The sequence below is a fragment of the Nannobrachium achirus genome (assembly GCF_963921795.1).
Source record: "Nannobrachium achirus genome assembly, chromosome: 24".
Taxonomy (NCBI): domain Eukaryota; kingdom Metazoa; phylum Chordata; class Actinopteri; order Myctophiformes; family Myctophidae; genus Nannobrachium; species Nannobrachium achirus.
The window spans coordinates 20,037,803-20,057,703 of record NC_137831.1 but is presented as its reverse complement, the minus strand read 5'-3'; the positions used below and the strand labels follow the sequence as shown (position 1 = coordinate 20,057,703).

The window sequence follows — 19,901 nt, the reverse complement described above, 5'->3', positions numbered from 1 at the left end:
GAATAAAAAAAAAAGCTAGCTGCAGGCATACAAAGACACACATGGACACAAATTTAAGGTAAATAAAGAAAGAAAGAAATCTCAGCCCTTGTCATCAGCCTAGTGCGGATAACACTAAGTAGAAAATATATACAGTGTCATGCTACACATTCTATGTGGATGTGCTGATGTGTTTTCAGATTATCCTTTTTACTGAAACTCTCGTCACACTGTTCACAGGGATAAGGTTTCTCTTTCTTATGTGTGCGCTCAGGACGTTGTAGATGGCCTGAAGTAGTAAAACTCTTTCCACATTGACTTCAAGGAAAGGGTTTAAATCCTGTGTGCACCAGCTTGTGACTATTTAAACTATGTGATTGACTAAAAGCCTTTCCACACTGGTCAGATTGCTATGGTTTTAATCCAGTGTTAATTAGCTTGTGTGTTTTAAGGTGGGTCATTTTGGTGAAGTGTTTTCCACACTCATCACATCCAGAGTTTCTCACCACTATGGATTCTCTGGTGCATTATTAATTCAGATTTTGACTTAAATTTGCTCCCACACTGGTCACAGTGGTATGGCCTTTCTGTGTGAATTCTCTGGTGTCTTTTAAGGCTACCCTTTAGTAGTGAAGTGGTTTCCACACTGGTCACAGCTGTGGTGTTCTGGTTTAGCCAAGCTTCTTTGTTCATTTACTGCTGGTAGGACAGGGAAGCCAGAAGGAGGATGCAATAAGGGAACTTGATGGTCTTTGGGTTCTGCAGAATTGTTCCAGGTGGGGTGGCGAGAGTTACCATCTTTACCTTAAGTCTGGAGTTCACAGTCAGTTCTAGTTGAAATGACTGATATCCTGGGGGAGGATTCTGCAATGTAGTGCCAACGCATTTTAAGCATAATAACAGAGCACGTTATTACCTCTGTGCAGTGTTGATTTTGACATCAAAGTTTGATTTAGTTTTAGTCATAGTCTTTAGAATAACATTTCATTTAGTTTTAGTCATCTGAAATGTTTTAGTCTAGTTTTATTTGACTAAATATCATATGATTTTAGTCGACTAAATCTACAGTTTATTTTGCTGAATTTACTCTTGCATGCTGAAAATAGCCGATCTACAAGCTTACAACGCGTCACACAGCTATTTTCAGTGTGCAACACCAGACCGCAACCAAACGACTCGTCTTTTGGTTCTACTGGATCTCTTCTCCACTAGTCACTCCCTAACATTTTAGTCTAGTTTTTATTTGTTGACAAAACTGTCAATATATTTAGTCTTAGTTTTAGTCATCATAGCTTTCATAGTTATTTAGTTTTCATCTGTGAAAAAAGGTAGTCGATGAGCATTTTTCTTCATAGTTTCGGTAAATGAAATCCACACTGCCTCTTTGGGGTGGGCTGACCTGTTTAAGCGGCATCTGGGCCAGCCAGGTGTTCTCCAGGATGTCCTTGCGCTGGTCCGGCGGGGCGTCCCGGACCCTCAGGTACAGCTGGTGGGCCTGGAGGCCGCACTGCTGACACACACCCTGCTCTGCCTCCAGCACGCGGGCGCGCATGTACGGCTGGCTGGTGCGCAACTGGAACTCTTCCTGGCATCTGCGAGAAGGGATGAGGGTGTTAGGGAGAGTGTGGTTCGTGCGTGCGTGCGTGCGTGCGAGTGAGTGAGTGAGAGAGAAACATGGGATGTGGGGTCATTTCAGCTAGCAAGTCCACAGAAGATTCTCAACAATATCCTACACAGTTACGACTGCTTAAATTAGTTTGTTTCAGAATCAATCTCGAGGGCACTTCCAACGTTTTCAGGCCAAGTTAACATTAGTCGTTTATGCTGTGTATAAACAGTACGTCAATATCTTAGATTTCTGAAGTCTCCCAGACTTGGTTTTCTCTCCCTGCGCCCTCACTCACCCCTCTTCTTTTCCTTTCTCTTTCTGAAAACAAACAAAAACTAATTCCACCCACTTCTTTACACCTGTGATGAGACAATAAAGACTGATTCTGAGCTGAGAGAGGATATCCGTTCCATACTAACTTTTTTTGTCTGTGTTCAATATTCTACTTTATATTTAATGTATTTGATTAAGCCTTGATAAAAAAGCTTTCAAAGCTAGCTCACTATATTTAGATCAGTTGAGAGATTTGAGATTAACTTGGAAGTATTCCACAGTTTTCTGTTTCAAGTGCAGCTTTGATGGCTTCATAGATTAGTTAATTAACACGATCATCAGTGTTGGAAAGTTATTATTAATATTATTATTTGATTATTTACAAAGTCACTTTGCTTATATTACGTTGGATTAATTTTAAATGTGTATTTTCAGACATTTACATTTTTGTGAAACAAAACAAAACAAAACAAAAAAGGTTCCCATATCCCAAGAGAACCCCATTCTAAAGGCCTGTCCATAGTATCTCCGAAATGTTCGGTGAGTTACGATTTCCGATGTGCAAATCTCCGAACTCTCATTCGGTGTAATGCTTTTCAGAAGTCGCGAGTGACGTCATTTTGTAGTCGAACCGGACCTTTTGACCAAAAGGTTCGGTTTCGGTCAAAGTATGGACAGGCCTTAAGTCATCACTTGTTTTTTGTTTTTTTACCCGTGCCCGTAAATGCTTAACCACTTAAACCCTATATACGTGTAGGTCAATAGCGGAAATAGACGATCTAGCTTGTAGGTCTGCTATTTTCACTATTATTGATATTTTTTGAAAATGTCTACTTTGACTGAACAACTTTCTTTTGTAGTTGAAAGGCATTGCTGTGGGCGTGGTTTACTGGTGCCACAAAAGAAATGTCCATTCATGTTTCCCATATAGATTTACACAAATATTTATATAAATTATTCTAAGCCTAGAACAGGGGTCGGCAACCCAAAATGTTGAAAGAGCCATATTGAAAAAAAAAAAAAAAAAAAAAAAATCTGTCTGGAGCCGCAAAAAAATTATAAAAGCCTTTTATATCGTCGTTGTCGGGTGGAAATCTTCTATGTCGGAAACTTCGTTTTGTATATATCATTTAAAAAATGAACTAAACTAGTGAAAACAGCTGATCTACAAGCACACAACGCCTCGCACCGCGAGGCGTTGTGTGCTTGTAGATCGGCTGTTTTCACTACTTTTGTGCATCAGTCTTGTATGATGAAGCAGGGCTTTACTTTGCGAGAAAAAAAAACATACAAATTTGAAACTTGGGGATACAAGGTTTCTGCCCAACAGTGATGATAAAAAAATCGTTAAAACAAAAAATACATTTTTCCCTACCTAAAGTTTTGAAAAAGCTCCAGGGAGCCACTAGGGTGGTGCTAAAGAGCCGCATGCGGTTCTAGAGCCACGGGTTGCTGACCCCCGGCCTAGAAGCAAGCCAAGTGGTTCCAAAACCTTTCAGGTCGAGACCCAAAAGGGAGATTTGACATTCGCCCTGGACCCAAATGTATGGTGGTCGAGTACTTTGTCCACCACTGCATGCAGTGTACCTCTGAGTGCAGAAGCGAGTGTCCCAGGGCCCACCCTCTGTGGAGCATGGCTGCTGGCAGGACAGACACAGTGGGGCACCCTCGCTGTCCACAGCCTGAAGGTAGCCCGACTCTGGTGGTGATGATGATGCTGACGCTGATGCTGATGGTGGTACTCCTGGTAGTGGACTACTCACGTCTTTAGGGGACTCCTTAACCTGCCTGGTGGATAGAGGGGAGAAAACAGGAGAAGGAGAGGGTGGGAAAGGACAGTTGGAGGAGCAAGGGAGGCAGCAGGAATGAGAAAAGGAGGGAATTTAACACTCGGTTGACTGAAAAAAATCACTTCCACTCTGACTGCATTTATCAGTCAAATTGACAGGTAAATTCTCTCCCTTTTGGCCCAGGAGAGCAACACCTCCTCCCCTGCTGCCAGCGGGGGTTCTATTGTCTTCCAAATGTGAATTAGTATTTCAATTGACCTCTCAAATGGGGAGCGCAAAAGGTGAAATTCTCTCCTTGCTTCTGGGAGGGGGAGGAATGGGTGAGACCTGTCTTTATGACCGATAACTAACAGTCAGAGTGGTATAATGGTATATTATTTCATAATTCAACGTTTCAGAAGGGGGAAAAAAACAAGAACATATGTCTTGAGTATTTAGGAAAAGTCATGGAAGGGGAAATTTCTGAGACCTTCACGGGAAGAGTTATTGCACTTTGCGATCTCAAAATCGGGCAAAATTACCTGTTAGTCAACCGTGTGTTAAACACATGAACCCTAGTGTCCCCTTTCTGGGCATGTCATAATATTCTGTGACAACTTTTAACAGATTTACAGGCTTGCATTGCATCACAATGTGATGTGTTGTGAGCTTGTATATTGGTTGTTTTCAGATCAGAAAGGAGGGTAAAGACCCACAGTGGATCCCAGTCAATTATATACTGTTGTTTCCTGTTGAGATTGGCACATTTCACCCAGGTTTTTTCATCTCAGTCACGTCACTTTGTCTGCTGACCTCACTCAGCAATGAAATAAACAGAAAATAAACAAAAATTTGAATAAAACAATTCACAGGAGGCAAGCAGTAATCACCCCATGATGTGCACTGCAATGTAGTTTCAAATGCACTACATTGCAGGTGTTTTTGAGAGTGAAAAAATAAGAAGACAAGTGTGACATGTGTGATCTGGGCAGCTTGCCCCAGGAAATGTGCCAAGCTCAATAGGGAACAACAGTATATAGAGTTTAAATCAGTGATTCTCATAGTAGGGTCAAGGAAACCACAGGGTTCCTTGAGGGGGTTCCAAATGGACCCTTGCAGGTCTGTAACTTTGAGAGTTTACCGTTGGTTCCATTTGTACCCTCTCAGAGTGATGGGGGCCCTTGAAATTCAAACGTTTGAGAACCACTGGTTTAAATGGTTAAAGATGGAATAGCTTCAGATTCAGACAGAAGAAGGCTGTGCGGGGCAGGTGGAGGCTGCGGATGACCAAACAACCACCCCCACGCCCACAATATCAATAGATTATAACAACACGCCACTATACGGTTGTTTGTACAAGTCAATTTGCCCCATTTGATTTACACAAATCACTATGCCAAGGACCATTGAACCGCTGCTGTGCTGCGTTGAGTGACGCTTGGCTCATTCAGCATCCTGCAGAACAGCAATACAAATACGCTTCCAATGTGTATTCATCCAGCGAGCATCGATCGGCCCGCTGGATGTGCTGGACTTATTGAATAGCGGTTGAGCGTGCGGTTTGTGTGCATGTGTTAGTGGCGTGTTATGCGTATGTGTGGCATGTTGATTATACAGTAGATACAGTAGGCATATACATTATGACGGCATGATGCAGTTAATGTACTGTACTGTAAATGCAGCATTTTGAATAGCGCCTTTGTTCAAAGCACTTTACACTGTGCATTACATTTACACACATGTTCACACACAGGTGGCAGACAGAAACCAAGGTTAGGTGTTTGTTCTGACACAGAGTAAGTTAACTAACCGCTGAATAAAATGAACAGTTGCACACTAACTTTAAAGCTTCACACAATATCTCTTCTTAATCATTGTAATCAGTAGCTGTTTCTTTAATTAATCGGTTAATGGAAGAGCACATTCTGGGGATGGGTCCGATGAGAGCATATTTTAAGTGATAGTGATCGGTAGTTCAAATTCAGCTTTTTACTCCATTGTCATACATTGAAACTGCTAAACAATGTTATAGATATAGAAAGATAAGATATAGCCAGGGGCTATTGTGGTCGTTGGAGGGTGTCAAATATAAATGTGACATGCACAAGGCTAGAGGAATTACGGTAAACCAGAAGGCATGCCCTTGCCGACAGTGCTTGCTAGCCGTTTGTTTTTGTTCTCAGATGGAGTTGGAGATTTTGCTTGCAGAGAAGGACACATTTATTTGAGACTTAGAGTTAACTTGTTATTGAAAGAGAATAAAACACCATTATACACCAGGTATTTTTCCCTTCCATCGGCGAGATACAATTAAATTGACAAGTGGAACAAGTCTACTGTAACTTGGATTGGGATCTGGGGTAAAAAGACTTGATGGGGGATATTCCTGAAACATTTCCTACACACAAAATGTTACTGAATAATTTTAGCAGGCAATTGTGTATTGCCTGTAGACAACCTTTCATCGAACAAATGAAGCATTCTCTCAAATTCACCATAATGTAGGTGTACACTATGTGCATGTGTAGTGCATGTTGTTGCACATCATTTGTGTGTGTGTGTGTGTGTGTGTGTGTGTGTGTGTGTGTGTGTGTGTGTGTGTGTGTGTGTGTGTGTGTCCTCTTGGCAGGAGAGTGAGTGAGAGTTTGGGAAGGTGCCACCGTGTCCCACCGGGGTGCCAGCACCACGTAGGAGGGGACAGATGGACCGCGTGCACCACTCCATCCCCACGGTTCCCCAACCCAGATAGAAGAAAGAGAGAGGGAGAGATATTTAGGTATTGAAATGGGAAATAAGAGCCTCTGACGATAACGTATTTACCGCTGTTGAATTAACCCATTAATACACTTTAACCACTTTGGCTATTCAAAAATAGCAGATATACAAGCTCATAGCGTGGCACCGAGTGCCGCGCTGTGAGCTTGTAGATCTGCTTTTTTTTTTAAAACAAGACGATTTTTTGCAAATCTTTGAATATATATTCTTTTAAAGCGAACATTTTAACACAAATCTTTTCTTCTGGGGCGTCCCTGGAACAACATATTTTGAGATGGGGGTCCGCGGTCAAATACATATAATTCTAGTAGTCCTCGACATTAACATTTTTGAGCACCACAGATAAAGAAACACGCAGCCAAAATAAGATCGGCTGGGGTATAAGGACTACACTAGTTTCGAATAAAACAGTGTTTTACTTTTTCCGTCACAGGAGTGCATGAGTGAATGAAAATGTGACAGGGAGCGAGCAATGGGGTTTTATGTTTTTATCTGTTCAATCATTGTTCATCCATCCATCCATTCAAAAACCCATCCCTTACCATCCAACAATCCATCTCCATGTATCCATCCCTCCATACTGTACACACTGTAACCACATTCATTCTGTCGGTGGCATCCAGGGGCGTCACACGGGGGGGAAAACTGGGACTGAGTTATTAGGGCCCAAGGTGGAGGAGCCTTAATTATTCTATACTTTAACTATTGAAAAAGAGCAGATATTCAAGCTCACAGTGACCTTGTACATCTGCTATTTTTGAAAAGTTGTGAAATTATAATTTTTTTGTATTTTTTAAGCAAACATTTGTAACTAAAACTTTGCTTCTGCGGGGTCCTGGAACAAAATATTTTGAGATGGGGGTCTGTGGCCAAATACATATCATTTTGGGACTCCTTCACATGAAAAAGTTTGAGCTCCACTGACATAGAAACATAGGTTTTCCAAAAACCTTAGAAGGATTTTAAATATTCAAAGACTTTTTCAAAAGCTCTACAAGCTCACCGAGCAGCTCACCGAGCAGCTTGTATATCTGCTATTTTTCAATAGTTAAAGTACCCAGGGCCCAGAATTTGGTGCGACACCCCCGACGGTAACCACATGTATTCTATCGCTGGCATCCATCCATCCATCCTACCTCTCTTCTGCAGGGGGTGCGAGGGATGCAGCAGACCTCCTCTTGTTGAAGAAGTCCTGCTTGACCAGGCGGACACTGCCACCCTCCTGCTGGGCCTTACTGAGCGATGCAGCTGCCACGTCCTCCCTGTCCAAATACCTAAGGGGCAGGGAAGGAAGAATGAGGGGGTCGTTATTTTAACCAGTGCCTTGCACAAGGGCACTTTGATGGGTTCAGGAGAAGGGACAGTGTGAGGGACCAGAGTTGGTCGGGAAGAGAGACACAGTGAGACTTTTCAGTTAATGACTAAACTCAGTTAGTTCTTTGTTAGTTAGTTTTCTTAAAATGTATTTTTCTCTCTTTAAGGTGGTCAACATAAGACAACTGCACAGCATGACAATACCTAACCAAAATGAAACATGAGTGGAACATATTTAGTGGATGATCGGACCACTCTTGACACACAGGGGGAAAACCAAAAGAACATTTAAAGAAATCACTTCAACATAATCCACTACAACATTAACTCATTAACTCGTATTAAACAAAGCCATTGCCTACAACTGAAATATTCAAATATATCTCTTCACAATTGTAGTAAATACTTGAAACTCATATAATAACCCCCGCCCCTCCCCCTATGCACAGGGGACATGGTGCAGTCCAATTGCCCAGCTGATCTGAAGCAGCTGGTTCTAATGCCAGCCATTTTAACTTCAGTAACTGATAATAACTCCCCAAAACAACTCAACTTAATTGACTCCTGATAAACCCAGATGGCATTGACAAAAGAAACTTAATGGCCATATAAACCGTCCATAACTTTGTCACCAAACTTGCATTAAACAGAATGTCAATTAACGGTTGAGTATGTCTTTGCATGAAGGATGTAGTGTTGAAAATAATAAATACAATGCTGTAATATAAAGTTCCAATTTTTTTTACAGGTGTTCAGAAATGACCATTCTACATGTTTAATATGTCTATAAACAAATAGCTTAATTCCCTGAACTGTGTCTTTAAATGAATAACTCAAACACTTGTGTCCACCATCTCTTTACCCACTTTGTGGCTGCTGGTGATGGCCATCACCAGCAGGATTTTACAGGAGTCGTGGTCCATAAAAATCGGTCCATGACCCACAAATGGGTCCCGACCCGACCCACTGTTTGGGAAACAGTGCACTAGAAGCCACTAGAAGCAACACAACGATCGCTTATATGCCTCTATTTGTCTTTACATTCTTCTTTGCTGTGTTCTGTTTGCAGTGTTCCGTATATGTTTTCCTGTTTTCTGTGTCCTCGATCACTCCTGTCCCCTGCTGTATAAATGCCTACATTTCACATTCCATATTCCATAAGCTTTCATACAACATGCAGAACAACGGGTGAAATTAATGCAAAGTATGGACAGAGCCTCGCTGTTTCACTGTTAGAGGCAGGGGCGTCACAAGGGGGGGAAAGTGGGACTGAGTTACTAGGGCCCAAGGTGGAGGGGCCTTAATTATTTTGTACTTTAACTATTGAAAAATAGCTGCACTGCGAGCTTGTAGATCTGCTATTTTTGAAAAGTTGTGAAAATGTGTGCAATCTTTGAATATATGATTTTTTTAAGCAAACATTTGTAACTCAAATTTTGCTTCTGGGGGGTCCCTGGAACTAAATATTTTGAGATGGGGGTCCGTGGGCCAAATACATATCATTTTGGGGGTCCTTCACATGAACAGGTTTGAGCACCACCGACATAGAAACATAGGTTTTTCAAAAAACTTTTGAAAAACCTATATTCAAAGACTTTTTCAAAAATAGCAAATCTACAAGCTCGCAGTGCGGCACCGCTCTTATATCTGCTATTTTTCAATAGTTAAAGCACAAAATAATGCGCAATGCGTTCCCAGTCTAAATGGGTTAACCCCCCCCCCCATATGAAGAACATTCATGGGGGGCCCGCAGTGAATCCTTGTACCCAGGGCCCAAAATTTGATGCGACACCCTTGGTTAGAGGTTATTACATTGTTAGAGCATATTACATTCCACAGTTAGAGGTTGTTTTACTTTGTGGCTGCTGGTGATGGCCATCACCAGCAGGATTTTACTGGAGTCGTGGTCCATAAAAATCGGTCCATGACCCACAAATGGGTCCCGACCCGACCCACTGTTTGGGAAACAGTGCACTAGAAGCCACTAGAAGCAACACAACGATCGCTTATATGCCTCTATTTGTCTTTACATTCTTCTTTGCTGTGTTCTGTTTGCAGTGTTCCGTATATGTTTTCCTGTTTTCTGTGTCCTCAATCACTCCTGTCCCCTGCTGTATAAATGCCTACATTTCACATTCCATATTCCATAAGCTTTCATACAACATGCAGAACAACGGGTGAAATTAATGCAAAGTATGGACAGAGCCTCGCTGTTTCACTGTTAGAGGCAGGGGCGTCACAAGGGGGGGAAAGTGGGACTGAGTTACTAGGGCCCAAGGTGGAGGGGCCTTAATTATTTTGTACTTTAACTATTGAAAAATAGCTGCACTGCGAGCTTGTAGATCTGCTATTTTTGAAAAGTTGTGAAAATGTGTGCAATCTTTGAATATATGATTTTTTTAAGCAAACATTTGTAACTCAAATTTTGCTTCTGGGGGGTCCCTGGAACTAAATATTTTGAGATGGGGGTCCGTGGGCCAAATACATATCATTTTGGGGGTCCTTCACATGAAAAGGTTTGAGCACCACCGACATAGAAACATAGGTTTTTATAAAAAACTTTTGAAAAACCTATATTCAAAGACTTTTTCAAAAATAGCAAATCTACAAGCTCGCAGTGCGGCACCGCTCTTATATCTGCTATTTTTCAATAGTTAAAGCACAAAATAATGCGCAATGCGTTCCCAGTCTAAATGGGTTAACCCCCCCCATATGAAGAACATTCATGGGGGGCCCGCAGTGAATCCTTGTACCCACAGGGCCCAAAATTTGATGCGACACCCTTGGTTAGAGGTTATTACATTGTTAGAGCATATTACATTCCACAGTTAGAGGTTGTTTTACCGTTGAGGCTGTTTCAATCTTACAGGCTGTTTCAAGAATAGTTTCCCGTTTCACTGTTAGAAGCGGTTAAATCTCTCTAATGGAGAAAATCTCTTAATGATCTTTGTCCAATGACCCAAAACTAATGGTCTAAGTCGATATTTTTAAGTAAAAGTAATGGAGCAGATCGGTATGCGGTCATGAATGATACCAAATTTCTTTTTAAGGCATTTCTGCTTCATTTAATAGAGAGAGAGAGAGGAACGAGAGAGGGCAATGCAGGTTTTAACGCTCAAATACCTGGAGAGCGCCCCAGTCGCGTTAGATTTTAACCACTTTAACCATTATTTTATGCTTTAACTATTGAAAAATAGCAGATATTTGTAGATCTGCTATTTTTGAAAAAACTTGAAAATGTGTGCAAGTCTTTGAATATCTTTGACCGCATCTTTGACCGGACTTTCTAAATCCTTCCTCTAAATCAGTGGTTCTCAAAATATTTCATGTTAACGACCCCCAAAATTACATTTATTTGGCCGCATTTGACCCCCATCTCAAAATATGTTGTTCCAGGGACCCCCCAGAAGCAGAGATTTGAGTTACAAAAGTTTGCTTTGAAAAATATATAAAAAAAATAAAAATATAAAATTTGCACACATTTTCATGATTTTTCAAAAATAGCAGATCTACAAGCTCGCAGCGCGGCACTCGGTGCCGCGCTGTGAGCTTGTATATCTGCTATTTTTCAATAGTTAAAACATTAAATAGTTCTAGGCCTAAATGGGTTAAGCCAGATCTGAACCCAGTATGTTGCAAGCACCGGGGGCAGCCCATATTTAATTTAAATTAGCACCCCAAATTGACAAAGAAAAGTGGAGCCGGCGCATCCCTGGGAGGGAAGCAGGCAGACCAGAAACAAATGGTCGAAGGATGAGAGCAGGCACGTGCACACATAAGACATCAAAGGGGGCTTGAGCTCCTGCCCTTTTAACCGTCTGTAAAAACCGTCCCGTAAAAATGCCCTCTCCAGACCATGAATGCAGTTTTTAAAGAAATGCAAATGCCCTCTTTTTCATGCCATTCCTGAAGGCAGCATTCAAGAGAATTGCCTTAATTGTCCAAAACTCTCCTGAACTTGAATGCTGCATCTTATGTTGAAAGAATTGCCCTCTCTGTGTAGAAATCCATGCCGTACGCCACATCTCCAGCATTGACTTGATTATGCTTAGTTCAATGTGGTATAAGCACTGAAAATAGCGGATTGCTATTTTCGGTATTTTCACGAAAAGTGCCCTTTTAGAAATGTCAGCCCCTAACTCTCTAACATTCTATGCACGTCCCTGGATGAGAGAGAGAGAGAGAGAGAGAGAGAGAGAGAGAGAGAGAGAGAGAGAGAGAGAGAGAGAGAGAGAGAGAGAGAGAGAATCACGGATATCTGATTTGCGGTATACTTGGTTGTGCGTTGTGTCGCACCCCGAAAATACTGTAGCTGATCTAAAAGCTCACAGCAGCAGCGTGTCACGTTGTGAGCTTGGTAGATCATCTATTTCTGGTGTGTGACACCGGTGCACAACCACGTATAAATCAGGTGTAACTGGAGTTGTATACCCTCTGGATACCCTTCATTTCATGCAGCCCACACGCATGTGGTAGATACTATATATACACATGTGTAGGCTGCGTAGTCTATCGCTCGGGGGCGCAGCTTTTGCAATCCATCAGTGACCCCCTCCCACCTTCAATGCTGCATGTGTGTGTGTGGTGCTACTGAAGAACTTTAGATAATCACCAGCCTGAACATGGCTGTTAAAGGTTTTTACAACCATGTCAAAGGAAAGAATTAGATACTACGTAAAAAACCACGGTAACATAAAATGTCATCTGAAGACAAACAAACATTTTGAAAAGGCGAAATAATGTTCACCCCAAACACACATTACAACAGGGGTCTTCGACGTTTTCAGGCCAAGGACCCCTTAGTTGAGAGAGAGATGAAGCAGGGGCCCCCACAGCCTTTTCATAGATTCCATATAGTTTCATCGTTTGACAGCACAATCATATTTTGGATTCATGTCAATTTGTGTTTTCAGATATTTAACCACTTGAGCCGTCATCTATCTATAAATGCGACAAATCTCTGTGAGTATGTATGTATGTGCCCCGCGTATCTCGAGAACCGTTCGTCCCACCGGCTTCAGATTTGGCACGCGCGCTCCACGCCACGGCGCGGAGTGCAGTGCCGGGCCTCGACCCGACCCGATGCGCGGTTTTCCTAAACCGGCGCAAAACGTTCGGAATCTCCTTATGCGGAGCTGATTGTTGACATCAGGCTCTTACGGAGGAAATCGGCGCAAGCGCCGACTCATTGTGACATCACTTCATAAAAGGCTCTGACATCACATACGCCACATGAGTCAACAAAAAATCTCTGTGAATGTGTATGTATGTATGTAATCCGCGTATCTCGAAACCGTTCTTCCCACCGGCACACGCGTTCTCCATATATGGGCATAAAATGAATGCCCGTATGCGGAACTGATGTCTGACATCAGAGTTTTCCGCAACCGGTACTGTGTGTGCAGAGATCTCCATATATGGGCATAAGGGGACAAAGGCAAACAGATGGTCAAAACGGGTCCTATGACAACAGGTATATTGGGGTTTGCATTAAAGGGCGGGGCATTCATTCCCTATTTACATCGTTCCCGAGTTGGCCAGGTCGCCGACTAGACGCTGGGAAGGGCGGCCCAGCTTCTAGTTACCTATAATACATCTTTTACTCTGTACTACACCAAACCTCTTTGCCGAAAATACCGATCTACATGTTCACAACGCCTCGCAGCGCGAGGCATTGTGAGCTTGTAGAGCTGCTATTTCTGGCTACGGTTCTCAGAATATGGACACTAGGGTTCAAGTGGTTAACTCTTTCTGTGCCAAATGCCAAAATGGCTCCAAGGTTCATGTGCCACCCATGAATTTTGATTTTTTTTTTTGAAATTTTTTGAAATGAAAAAAAAAAAAAAAAAAAAAAATTCTATACAAAAAACACAAAAGACGTCAAAGACGTCATTGGCACCCAGGGCTTTTGAAAAAAGGATTGGAAGATTTGAGGACCCCCTGTAGTAACTCTGAGGACCCCCTAGGGGTCCCGGACGCCCTGTTGCAGACCCCTGCATTACAACATAATTTATTAGAAATGTTAAGTGATACATGTCTAACTGCCTATACAATTAGAATGTTTAGATATATATACTGCAGACTGATTAATCCATTATTCTATATTTGAGCTGGAACAGAGGAGAATGCAATGTAAAAAAGTAAATAATTAAAATAACTTCTCTTCTCGAGCCAACCAATTAACAAAGAACTGACGACTGAAACTTTGGCGTCTAAACCCCGCCAAGTGATAATATTTCAAGTGGATCGACCCCGACCCGGGTAGAAAGAGGTAGAATAAAGATCCAATTGAAGAAGAGAGGAGGAGGAGGAAGAGGAAGAGGAGGAGGAGGATAAGAGCAGGTGCAAAATGATGAGATGAGCAAAGCAACGGTGGGTGTGAAGAAACGGAAGGAGGGGCTGAGAGAGAGAGAGATAGAGATTACATCAAACAAGAAGTTTCTCTGGGAGAAACTTGAGGAGAGTGATGAAGGAGGAGGGACTCCATGAAAGCGGAGAGTTTCCTCTAACGCTCCTCTCTCCCCGCCTCTTCAAACAGAAGGGCTGGATGAAACGAGAGCCTCTACATTAAAACCTGGAACCCAACTGTGCTTCCTGATGCCTATGTGTATGTGCGTGTGAGTATGTGCATGTGAGTATGTGTGTGTGTGTGTGTGTGTGTGTGTGTGCGTGCGCGCGCCGTGAGCGTGCACGCTTCCACCTATGTTCGCGCATCCTCAAGCGAATGTATGGATTCAACCTAAGACTCATTTTGATGTTATGTTGTTTTTCAAAAAACAAGCTAATCCAACTCAGCATGACTACCTGCCCACTTCCTGGCCCCCCCGGTTGTCATGTATATCGTCACTTTCGGGCAGAAACCTCGTATCTCCAAGTTTCAAATGTGTTACGTTTTTTCGTTAAGTAAAGCCCTGCTTCATCATACAAGGCCGTCGCACAAAATTAGTGAAAACAGCAGATCTACAAGCACACAACGCCTCGCGGTGCGAGGCGTTGTGTGTTTGTAGATCGTCTGATGATAAAATGATAAAATACAAAATAAACGGTTTTGGACATAAAAGGTTTCCACCCGACAACGATATGCTTCTCACATTTAGACGTATAATACTTCTCTTCATAACATCATGTATTTCCCCCTTGCATTCCAAATCTGATCTTAACCACATAAACCCCTATCGTGGGCATAAAAGACGAACATTCCGCAAAAAAAGAAAGCTGACAAAGCGGCACAACACGACACATACATCTTCTATTTTCGGCAAAGAGTTTGCGTGTCGCCATGGTCGACGAGGTATATGGAGTTGAAGTGGTTAAAACAACAGAAGCACGTCAACGGCCACAGAAAAGAAAAACACCTCTGGTGTTCAATCGCATTTCATTCCAACGTTTCTGGTGGTTATTTTAACCCATTTAGAACAGCTACACTATATTGTGTATCATTATTTTATGCTTTAACTATTGAAAAATAGCAGATATACAAGCTCACAGCGCGGCACCGAGTGCCGCGCTGCAAGCTTGTAGATCTGCTATTTTTGAAAAATCGTGAAAATTAGAATTTTGACCCGATTCTATAAGTGTCTTTTGAATCCTTCTACGATTTTTAAAAAAACCTATGTTTCTATGTCAGCAATCTGGTTATTTAGCCATCGTCAAAGAAAAGGTCCTTTTCACTTAACTGGAGCTCAGTTAGTCTGTTCTTGAGAGACTACTATGTCAGTGGTGCTCAAACCTTTTCATTTGAAGGAACCCCAAAATGATATTTATTTGGCCACGGACCCCCATCTCAAAATATTTAGTTCCAGGGACCCCCCCAGAAGCAAAATTTGAGTTACAAACATTCGCTTTGAAAATACACACATTCAAAGATTTGCACACATTTTCACGACTTTTTCAAAAATAGCAGATCTGCAAGCTCGCAGCGCGGGACTCGCAGCTTGTAGATCTGCTATTTTTCACTGGTTAAAGCATTCAATAATTCTAGGCCTAAATGGGTTTTAAGACTCAGCGGGAAACCTCACTCAAGCGCATTACCGTCAAAAGAGTGTCTGGGAAGTGTATCCACGGGCTGCTGGGAGATGCGAGCGGAGAACGGCCCCCACACGGGGCTGAAAGGGGGGGCCAGCCGCTTGATTGGTTCTGATTAGCAGATAAATCAAACAGGTGTCAAATCATGCTGGGGCCGCTGCCTCCTAATCACACACCTTGATTAGGTTCACGCACCCCAAACACGGCCGCGGTCCAGATTGTGCTCTTGCCGCAAAAGCGCGTGCAGGCCACACAGCCGCACACACACACACACGCAACAGGAATTAACGCACAGTTGCACACACAAACAAGTGGACCGACACGCGCAGGCAGGCACACACGCTCTCCGGTAATTGGCAACCTATCCATCTCCATCATCCAGTCCATGCTGTAATTAGTGTGCCCTGTGTAAGCACTTGTTGTAGTAGGGCGGCGTGGCTATAAAATCGTTCAATTTTGCGATAAAAGCGCCAAACTTGGTAGATATGTTGATTGATATATTAGAAACAAATCTGGATATCGGGCCATCAAAAATTTTGATTTTTCAAAATGGCCACTAGCGGTTTGTTAAACCTTCCTAAATCACCCTCTAGGAGCGACAGTTTTAGTGATAGGAAGCTGAAATGTTGCATGCTGTGTGTGCATGTTCATGTCAATTGGTTAAAAGGGGTGTGGCAATGGGAGTGGCCTATCATAAAAAGGTGCATAACTTTGATATAGATGCACAGATTTGCACAAAATGTTGTGGAAAGGTTGGTCACGACCCAAATAACATCTGAGTAACTGTTCACACCATCTTCTAAAAAAGGGGTTTGTCATTAGGACCAGTGTAATACCAGTGTAGTACCAGTACGAAACCAGAAGCTCCCTCCCATCAGGTTGTTCTTCTTCACCTCCTCAATTCAACTCCTCAGGGCCAAGATCTGGGATAATGTGGTTCTCTCCTCTCGAAAGGCATTTTGGTTTTCCTCGGGTGAGGGTCGATGGCATGCCGAATCCGGTTTAGTATCATCCGGTTGTAGACCTTTGCTGCAATACAGGTCAGGCTGATGCCTCGGTAGTTGCCTAGCAGGGCAAGGTTACAGAACTGTAGGATGATGTGGTCAAGACATCAGTTCTTTACGACCTCTGGGGGTATGCCGTCCGGCACAGCACTCTTACCCTCTCTCAGAGTGTTTTTCACCATGGCAAACTCAGTGACCGTGAAGGGATCATCCTTGATGTTGAGGTCCTGGAGGAATGATGGTATTTCTTCCTCCTCTCCATCTGATGTTGTGCCCAGCAGCCCTCGGAAGTGGTTGAACCAGGTCGCTACCCTCTCCTCACTGGTGTGTCCCTCGACCTGTCCCTCCTTGGTCCTCTTCCTTGGTCCTCGTCCTCATCCAGGCTTCTCCATACTGCCTCTCACCATGCGCTGCCTGGACTCTCTGCACCCTCTCCATCAGTTCCTCCCCCTTGATGTTATCATAGGTACTGAAGAGAAGCTGCTTGGCCTCGTTCAGTATCCCACGTCTCTCCACAGTAGGCTCACATGCAAAGCCAAGCCATGCTTCCTCCACCCTGCCCTGTGCCGCTACGACCTCTGGGTGTTTGGACTGCAGGGAGCTTCTGGTTTTGTACTGGTACTACACTGGTATTACACTGGTCCTAATGACAAACCCCTTTTTTAGAAGATGGTGTGAACAGTTACTCAGCTGTTATTTGGGTCGTGACCAACCTTAAAGTTATGCACCTTTTTATGATAGGCCACTCCCATTGCCACACCCCCTTTTAACCAATTGACATGAACATGCACACACAGCATGCAACATTTCAGCTTCCTATCACTAAAACTGTCGCTTCTAGAGGGTGATTTAGGAAGGTTTAACAAACCGCTAGTGGCCATTTTGAAAAATCCAAATTTTTGATGGCCCGATATCCAGATTTGTTTCAAATATATCAATCAACATATCTACCAAGTTTGGCGCTTTTATCGCAAAATTGAACGATTTGTCATGTTTCAAGAGCTACGCCGCTCCACTATTGGTCTAAACATACACATACATTACATCAGCCGTTCACAAGCTGTGGGGTGAAGCTCAGATACAGTAACTGGACAAATACCTGGGGGAAAAAAAAAGATTTGTATGATAATGTAAACTCTATATCATGGATTTTTTTCTTTAAAACCTTTGATTTCATTGTGACACCTACAGTACATAAAAATCAAACCTCGGTTCGAAGTGAAGCGGTGAACTTTTATTCTGTGTTCTAGAGCTATGAAATCTGTGTTCTAGATCTATACATTCTGTGTTCTAGATCTATACTTTCTATGTGCTTTAGTTCTATATTTTTATGAATTCTGAATGAATGAATGATTTTGTCTGGAGGGCCAAATTGTCATGTGAAGCTTGACCAATCCTCAATTCTGCATGCACGGGACATGTACGGGACAGACAAGGCCACTCCTTGGAAGCGGCTTTCACCGTTTCAAAAAGGAACTTAAAGTATACTATGTTTGTTCCATTGATCCACAATCAATTGATTGATCATTAACTCATTTAGTGCCACCCCTTTCACCACTAGAGGGCGCCCAGTGGCCATAGAAAATCCCATAGAGATATGCTGGTATATGCAGAAGCCCTGCAGCCATGACTTGCCTGAACACTTTCCTTTGTGCATGTACAGGAAGAGGATGAAGTTAGCTTGAAGTTAGCTATTGGCTACCAAGCATTTTAGAAACCTTATTTTCGTCAACTTAGCCATGATTAAACCTTGCACACCTCATGCATGGGAAAAAAACAGAGAAGAATGAGCTCTAAAAAATCCAATGCAATCCTGGATTGCATTGGAGTGGATTTGTGCAGTTTGTTCAAAGCTTTCAAACAAAAAAATCCGATTGGAAATCCGTTCAGGCATTCTTGAGATAATCGCCATTATGTTTTACATGTTATGTAAACAAACATGGCTGCCCTGTATGTTAGATGGGGTTGTATGGGGGTGGAACATGCAAAATCGCGATTGAAATCATGTTCACTAGATTTGATGGGGTCCAAAAAAAAAAATTTTAAATTTTTTTTTTTTTTTTTTTAATATCCCGAACTAGTTCGGGATAGGCACTCTGGGATGCGATAATATATCCCGAACTAATTCGGGATAGGCACTCAATGAGTTAAAATAATCACGACCGTCAGGTCGCAGTTACTATCAAAACCTCCACCGGCCCCTATCTATGCCAAACTTTGCACACACACTCCTTAGCTGCCAAACCACAACCTCCACCCCTCATTTCTCACATGGCCCTCTTCTAGCGCCACCATCAGGCCGATTCTTGCGAAACACATTTCTGGACACCGCTCCTACAGATTTTGCCCTAAAATCATGCAAAGCAGTACACAGTATCTCTAAAGTCATGTCGTCAACATGGATCTGTCCCATTCATCAGTATCAGTGGTCTTCAACAGGGGGTACGGGACCCCTAGGGGGTCCTCAGAGTTACTGGGGGGGGCCGCCAAATCTTTGTGTGATAGGATAATTCTTTTAAAATTAACAACTTGAACCCTCACATCCCATTCTGAGGAGAACTTTAGCCAAAAATAGCAGATCTACAAGCTCTCAACGGCGCTGAGAGCTTGTAGATCGGCTATTTCCGGCAAATAGGTTCGATTTAGAAGTAAAAAAGTACAAAGTGAAAGGTCAAGTTTAGTATATAATGATGATTTAAGTGGTCAAAAGTCTAAAAAAACAAAACAAAACACATTAACACAAATCTAACCGACTGATGACAGTGCTGTCAAACAAGTTTATGAATATGAATCTATCTATGAAATCCAATAAAAATCTGTATCTGTATCACATTTATACAATATGTAGAGGCCGAGGGGGTCCCTCCCTGCTTCATGTCTCTCTCAGCTAAGGGGTCCTTGGCCTGAAAACGTTGAAGACCCCTGACCTACATTATAGATGCATACTGTAGACATACAGTACACGCGTAAGCAGCGAAATCTTAGCCCACTCCAACACACACAAACATACGCAGGCTTTCTCTCAGCCTGCACCCGCCCCACCAGAGCCCTGCGTGGGACTGTTTTCTTAGTTCCGCTCCAGCCTGCTCCCGTTGGATTTCTGACCATTCCTGCACCGCTCCCGCTATGGTTGCTTTTCTGACTGCCGGCAGT

At 42.7% G+C, this 19,901-nt stretch overlaps 1 protein-coding gene across 1 annotated transcript in view; it reads right to left on the bottom strand.

Moving 5' to 3' along the window:
* Positions 1–19,901, bottom strand: part of zranb3 (zinc finger, RAN-binding domain containing 3) — a 135,600-nt gene that overhangs the window by 10,484 nt on the left and 105,215 nt on the right. Inside the window, exons 18-20 of the mRNA XM_080720396.1 lie at positions 7,542–7,679; positions 3,449–3,649; positions 1,379–1,571 (exon numbers count right to left, since the gene is read on the bottom strand). Of these exons, the coding sequence (XP_080576522.1) occupies positions 1,379–1,571; positions 3,449–3,649; positions 7,542–7,679 (532 nt within the window). The remainder of the gene's footprint in view (positions 1–1,378; positions 1,572–3,448; positions 3,650–7,541; positions 7,680–19,901) is intronic.